The sequence below is a fragment of the Ahaetulla prasina genome, chromosome 9 (genome assembly GCF_028640845.1).
Source record: "Ahaetulla prasina isolate Xishuangbanna chromosome 9, ASM2864084v1, whole genome shotgun sequence".
Lineage (NCBI taxonomy): Eukaryota > Metazoa > Chordata > Lepidosauria > Squamata > Colubridae > Ahaetulla > Ahaetulla prasina.
Genome location: NC_080547.1, coordinates 11,543,292 through 11,549,893, shown reverse-complemented (window position 1 = coordinate 11,549,893; position 6,602 = coordinate 11,543,292). Strand labels below are relative to the sequence as shown.

At 46.8% G+C, this 6,602-nt stretch overlaps 1 protein-coding gene across 1 annotated transcript; it reads right to left on the bottom strand.

Moving 5' to 3' along the window:
- Nucleotides 1–3,503: 3,503 nt before the first annotated feature.
- Nucleotides 3,504–6,129, bottom strand: RNF26 (ring finger protein 26). Its single transcript, XM_058194977.1, has one exon. It carries the CDS (start codon nucleotides 5,470–5,472, stop codon nucleotides 4,045–4,047), a length of 1,428 nt encoding a protein of 475 aa, XP_058050960.1. The 5' UTR covers nucleotides 5,473–6,129; the 3' UTR covers nucleotides 3,504–4,044.
- Nucleotides 6,130–6,602: the final 473 nt, after the last annotated feature.

Here is a 6,602-nt window from a genome sequence, read left to right as displayed (position 1 = left end):
AACATTCACAGGCTGAATAAAACCAGACGGACGTTCTTCAGAGACAGGTGAAACAGGCAAGGAAGAATATATTTTATTCTAACTTCTCTTTAAATCCTCAAGTACAGATTAGGACGTGCAAAGCCTTAAATCTTCAAACATTTTTAAAAAAACAGAGAACGCTCTTCCTAGACTGCAGGTATGAAGGTAAAAAGGACTGGATTAAACAACAAGGTGATTATCTTCAACTCTAAATTCAGGAGGATGGTTTAGCACAGAGGTCTCCAACCTTGGCAACTTTAAGACTTGGGGACTTTAACTGCCAGAGTTGCCAAGGTTGGAGACCCCTGGTTTAGCGCACCCTCCCAGGCCTAGTAATCTTTAGAGATGAATCTAAATCTTTGGGCTGTCCCAGGCGGGACTCTAGAAGCCTTTTAAGCAGAGGTCTCCAAACCTGACAATTTAAAAGACCACCATGGCGGACATGTCCCAAGGCGAAAAAATATTGGTCCAGAATTAGAAACTGGATAAAAGAAATAAGTAGTCAGAAGGTGGACTTGAAACCAGAGACGTTTTTACTAGGAATATTAAACAGATCTTACAGTAAAGAAACGCAATATTTGATCCGACACATAATTACTGCTGCAAGGATTGTTTACGCACAGTTCTGGAAAAATGAAAAAGTTCCAACAGAGGAAGAAATAATCAAGAAAATACTGTGCGGAGATGGATAAATTAAGGAAAGAAATAAAAGGAAGAGACAGAATACTATCAAGTATGGATTAAGTGGTACGATTGGTTAGAAAATAGGAAAAGTAAATATGAATAAATGATGGAGAAGAGAAGGTGATAAATGTATAAAATATTGTAAATGAATAAAACTAGATATAAAGGGACGGTAAAGATAAAGATAAGAGGGGGAAAATGGGGAATACATAAAGCAGAAATTATGTGGAACCAAACTGACATGTAAATAGAAAACACATATTATATGTTTGTGTTATATATGTTTGTGTTGTGTTGTTGTAGTAAAATTAATAAAAATTTTGGATATAAAGACCACCGTGGCTGGCTGGGGAATTCTGGGAGCTGAAGTCCAAAGGTCTTAAAAGTTCCCAAGTTTGGAGGCTCCTGCTTTAAACCATCACCTCTACTTGGCTCCTGGTGAAGGTCTGTCTTTAATTTATAGGACGCATTTACAAAAAGCACAAGTGTTATAAAAAAAAGAAAAAGCAAATCCCCGTTTGAATCTGGAATATTTATGAGCCTGCTGCTATTCGCATTGGATTTTTCTTCTCTGACCTGAAAAGATCCTCCTTTGCAGGTACCACAAGCATCGGCCTTCAGCACTGCCAGTATTAAGGCACTCAAGTTTTAGCAATCGGTCAATTCCCTCTCGTTTCACCCCCTCCAGCTCCCGATAATCCTGCAGCCTCCCCCAAAATAGAAGGAACTCCGTTCAGTTCTCTGCTACAAGTTAAGCACTGCTTTGCCAATTTAATTCTAAGGTTTAAAATCAGATTAGAGAAAACAAAAGAACAGAAGACGTTCAAGTAAAACGAAATTAAAAACCAGCATAGATGAGGGCTGGGGTTTTCATGTCTCCCTGCTGCGGATGCAGATGGAAAATAAAACCGGGTTGCATCCATGAATAAAAATAGCTCCTCCTTTTGTTTTGAAGAGAACAAATGGTTCAGGTAGGTGGAAAATGTTGCCAAGATTGGCCAAAGGACAGCAGAGGCCTAGGCTGCGATCCTGGTCCACCTGTAGCCAGAGAGAGACGCAGACCACAGCAAATTGTACTTTATACAATGTTCCGCTTGCAAACTGATGGGGTAAATCTTCTCAGCAGAAAGATATTTCTTCCTCGAATTTGGATGGCACACGATAGCCCTTAAAAACCTGTTGTTGAGAATGTTTACAATCAAGTTCAGCATCCAAATCTAGCAGGATAGGAACTTTGGTGTGTATGTTTTTGTTTTTGTTTTTAAATGCTGGAAAAATCTGCTGTGTGCAAAGGCAGGTTTAGTGCCCTGAAGGCTTTGGACTTGAATTGCACAAACTCCACAGATATGTCAAGCAACATCTCAAAAGGGGAGCTCCGATATGCATTATTCAAGATGGACACTAAGCCCTGCCCCCTTTCCCCCCCCCAACCCCCCCAGTCTGTGTTAGCGACACCTGACTTTTCTGCAGGGAGTCTCGGGCCTTCTCAGCAAACCTTCCTGTGGAAAAAAGAGATGCTTCTTAAAAATCGGCAGGGTTGGATTTCAAGAAAAAAAGGTGCCACATTCTCAAACCTCTGCTATGCGAAGGGCTGCTGCAATTCGGCCCATTTGCATAGCTGGGATCCAACCACTTCGAGCTGCGGTTTCAACCAGGTTCCATTTAGAGGCGGAACAGCTATCAATAATTCAAGCGTTCCAAAAACAAAAACAAAAAAACAAAACCCAGAACAATGATCTTCGGGATTTCGGCCTGACGATTTTGCTTTCCAATTCAAATATTAAAGAAAACAACTGATTCTACTAGATGGGTGCACTTAATCGCCCGACAACTGGCGCACTTGGGCCTGGCCTTCCAAGCAGTCCTGTGGATATTTAATGACTGCCTCTGAAAACAACGCATCTCTCTTCACCCAAGCAAACCACTCTAATCACAACAGCCTTCTTTCCTTAGAATTACCCTTACAGGATCTGCAAAAGGGGCATCTAACCTTGGTAGCTTGAAGACCTGTGGACATCAACTTCCACAATTCCCCGGTCAACAAGGTTAAACATCCCTGATCTACAACGTCTCCTTAGAAGCCCCAGCAATTCTGCTTTCCAGAATTAAATTCTGACATCTAGAACTTACTTCACCATGTTCTAAAACCAGTCCAGACTAGGAATTGTAAAAAGGCTTTTTCACTGGCCAAACCCATCAGTTTCACGTTTTTATCTTCCGCTGCTGCTTAGGAGAGCCGTTTGCTAGCTAGCAGACTGTAGTTGGTACTATTAGGTTCCTAAAATTATCCTCAAAGGAAGGAAGAAGGGAATTAAGAGTTGTGCAATAAAGCTGGAATGTACTATTTTGCATAGATAACCTGTGGAAATTGCATGCCGGTGGGTGGAATACGATCTTCCTTAAAGTGTAATAAGCTAATCAACGAAGCATCTATGTGCTCTTACAGTTACACATTCGGTGTCCAGCTTATTTTCTCAGGAATCTGGACAAACATACATACAGTCTTAAAATAATATTTGAACTAATGGTATAAAACTGGACATCGAGAGGGTCAGTAAGAGCTAGAATCTAAGTCGCTAGTTGTGCCTTGTGAAACTTTACAATGCGTGGCTGCGATGAATGCACACGAGGTTAACATCCCCTTCGGTGGGTAGCACCAAACTGTTGCTCAAGATCAAGGTTTGGAACTACAGACTTCTCTAGAAGCAGAACTTAATAATAAGCATATTACATGAGTCAGGCAATGTTCTACAGAGATCAATAAAACTATCCAGAGGTGAAGTTACAATGAACTTTAAAAAAATAAAAAGAGTGGCAGGAGACCTTCTGGCTCCAATCATAAGAGGCAGACTTATCTTATTCATATTTTCAGCGATGTAACCTTACAGATGTCTTTGTTCCAAACATAGATAGCAAACCCAACGGTATTAGGAATCCTGCACCTGTGCTTTTTCTACTCTGGATGAAAAACAGCCGTTAAGACTCTTTTAGCCTCACATCGGAATATGGTGCATGATTTCGCCACCCACCTCTCACAACAGGAAATTTCCCAACTATTAGCTGTGCCCAGCAATCGGGGTGTTTTCTTTTTTTCCCTTATGAAAGCAACAAACCATAAAAACAGAAGTGCAAAGAAACAATTCATAGCATTTTTCAGGTTCCGCTAATTGCAACTCGTGTCCCTGGAATTTTTTTTTTTTAAAAAAGTGGGGTGGGGGGGTACTCAGTGTTAACACCGAGCGCCTTTACCAGCTGCTATGGAGGTCCACAGGCCAGGGACCTCTTGTGCTTTGGCAAAAAAAGCACATGGGAAGGAGATCAAGTTGCTTCCTCCGGAGCTCACAGATAGACGTTGAGAGTCTGCAAGATCATTTGCCTGCACAGTGGGCAGTTCCGTTGGTAGGCGGCCTGCTGCAGCAAGATCTCAGCGCATTCTTGGCACAGGCAAAGGTGCCGGCAGGGCAGTAAGAGGACTGTCTTGGTTTGATCCTGGCAAATAACACATCTCTTCCGTTCTTCTTGTTCTTTAAGAAGCCGCCACGGGTCGTTGTCTTCTTCCAAACCATTCAGTTGCTCTTTTTTTGCAGTTTTGGTCTGGGAGACACTTGGTCCTTCCTCCTGAGGCTGTTGTGGGGCTGTTCCCAGATCACTGTCCATTCTGGTCTGGTCCCTGCTGCCTCTTTGGCGGGGACGTGGGGTCCCAGTTGGCCCTTGTCTTCGTGGATACGGTTCTTCTAGAGCCAGTCTCTGTCCCACAGCAGTTCCCCCTGCCCTTTCTTGGGGAGCTTCAAGCACCAGCTGCGGTTCTCGTTCCCCCTGCTGGTTACCTGCCCAGACGTTCCTGTTCCAACTGAGCACCTCAAGACCCCAGCCTGCCAACCTACGCCAGGTCTGGGAGCTCAACAGCATCTCCAGGGACAAGAGCACGATGTGATAAAGGCGTTGCATGTCCCTGAGCAAGCGATGGTAGGAAGGCATCGTGTTCAAATAGCCGTCCACTTGGTTTGCCAGGGTCCAAGTCAGCTGAGGGTTCAGGACGAAGATGCTGGTGACAAGAATCGCAGAGAACAACACCATGCCGTACAGGTTGACAAAGAAGACGTTGATCAACAGCTTGCTCACTGAGGCCAGGAGATCAACGGCCAGCTGGCAGGGAGTCCACAGGAGAATGGCCGTAGCAATGGCACTGCTGGAGAGGCGAGCGAGAAAGGCAACCAGAAGGTCTGTGATCCTCAGAAAGGGGCCAACTATAGTGTCCCAGAGGGCCAGCCCCACACCAAAAAGGTTCTGAGTCCCAATGAGACAAATGTTGATTATGCTGTTAATGAAGTAAGCCACAAGGCTCATGGCTATGGCGCAGACCTCGCACATCTGTCTCAGAAGCGTCTGACCAGAGCCAATCAGGTTCCAGAAGCCTCGGTGCACAATTTCTTTGCTTCTCAAGCCCAGGTGGGTGAACAGGTGGCCCAGGACTTTCAAACTCTCCATGCTGGAGCAGAATCCCCTCAACAAGTTGAGGACAGCGTGCACGGAGGATAGCGTCAAGTAGTACAAGGCCTCCGCGATGCATAGCACGACAACCAGGATCCCGTTCCAGAACTGGCTCAGACAGGCCACTGTGGCATTGGGCAGGTTGTAAACGAAGGCGAGGAGCCAGATCAAGACGGAGAGGAAGCTGGAAACGAGGAAGAAGTTGATGTCCAGCAGGATTACCAGCAGATCCAACACCATCCCCATGCCGTTGATCACCAGGAACACTAGATCCATCGCGGGGCTCTCAGAAAGGATCGTCCACGGCCAAGGACCAGCTGAGAACCAACGGCACGGCAGCTTCGTAAAGGCAGCAGGAAAGAGAGGCGCGTGTGGGTTTTGCTCCCTAATTTTGTACCTTAAAAGGGGGGGAGGGAGTTAATGGGAATACTTTGGCAACCAAGTCCTAAAAAAGTCTTCGCTCGCTGGGCATCAAGGGGCAAGCAGGCCGGCCGGCCAGTCCGAATTTTGGGAGGTGGATAAGGCTCACTCAGGTGGACAATTCCTCTCCCCAAAGGGAAGCAGGCAAGCCCCCTCCAATTTTTTTTTTCCTTGGAGCAGATTCCTCGCCCCAAATTGACAGGGGGGGAGGGGGGAAGGGCTTGCAAATCACTAAGCCCCACCCATAGAAGACCCCCAACTGGGGGGGGATGCTTTTTCCTCCCTCTTCTCGCCTCCCACCCCGGGGTTGGATGTTGGGGGGGGTGTCTTCCTTGCTTAAAATATATTTGAATATAAGTTTTTCTTGTTTTCTGCCAATCCAGCCTTTTAATTTAGTTCAGGGACCCCTTTCAAAAAGGGGAGGGGGGGTTGCAGCTCATGCCCTGGGTCGAAAAACAAAAGGGGAGGGGGCCCTTCGAGGGAGGGGAGCAAGAAGGAGTCCCTAAAATACTGAGGGGGGAAGGCTTGCAAATCACTAAGCCCCACCCATAGAAGCCCCCAACTGGGGGATGCTTTCCTCCTCTTCTCGCCCCCACCCCGGGTTGGATGTTGGGGGGTCTTCCTTGCTTAAAATATATTTGAATATAAGTTTTCTTGTTTTCTGCCAATCCAGCCTTTTAATTTAGTTCAGGGACCCCTTTCAAAAGGGAGGGGGTTGCAGCTCATGCCCTGGGTCGAAAAACAAAGGGAGGGGCCCTTCGAGGGAGGGGAGCAAGAAGGAGTCCCTAAAATACTGAGGGGGGAAGGGGCCCTGGGGTGGGGAGGGAGGGGCGGAAATCCCTCCCCGAGGGGTGGCGTCCCCCGCAGGTCGTGGAGCGCGGAAGGCCCCCGCCTCGCCAAACGGGGGTGGGTTGGGGGCTGCCTCCTTGCCCGCCGCGAGGGGCGCAAGCGACCACCGCCCCCCTTCAAGCGCCTCGGCCGCCTCC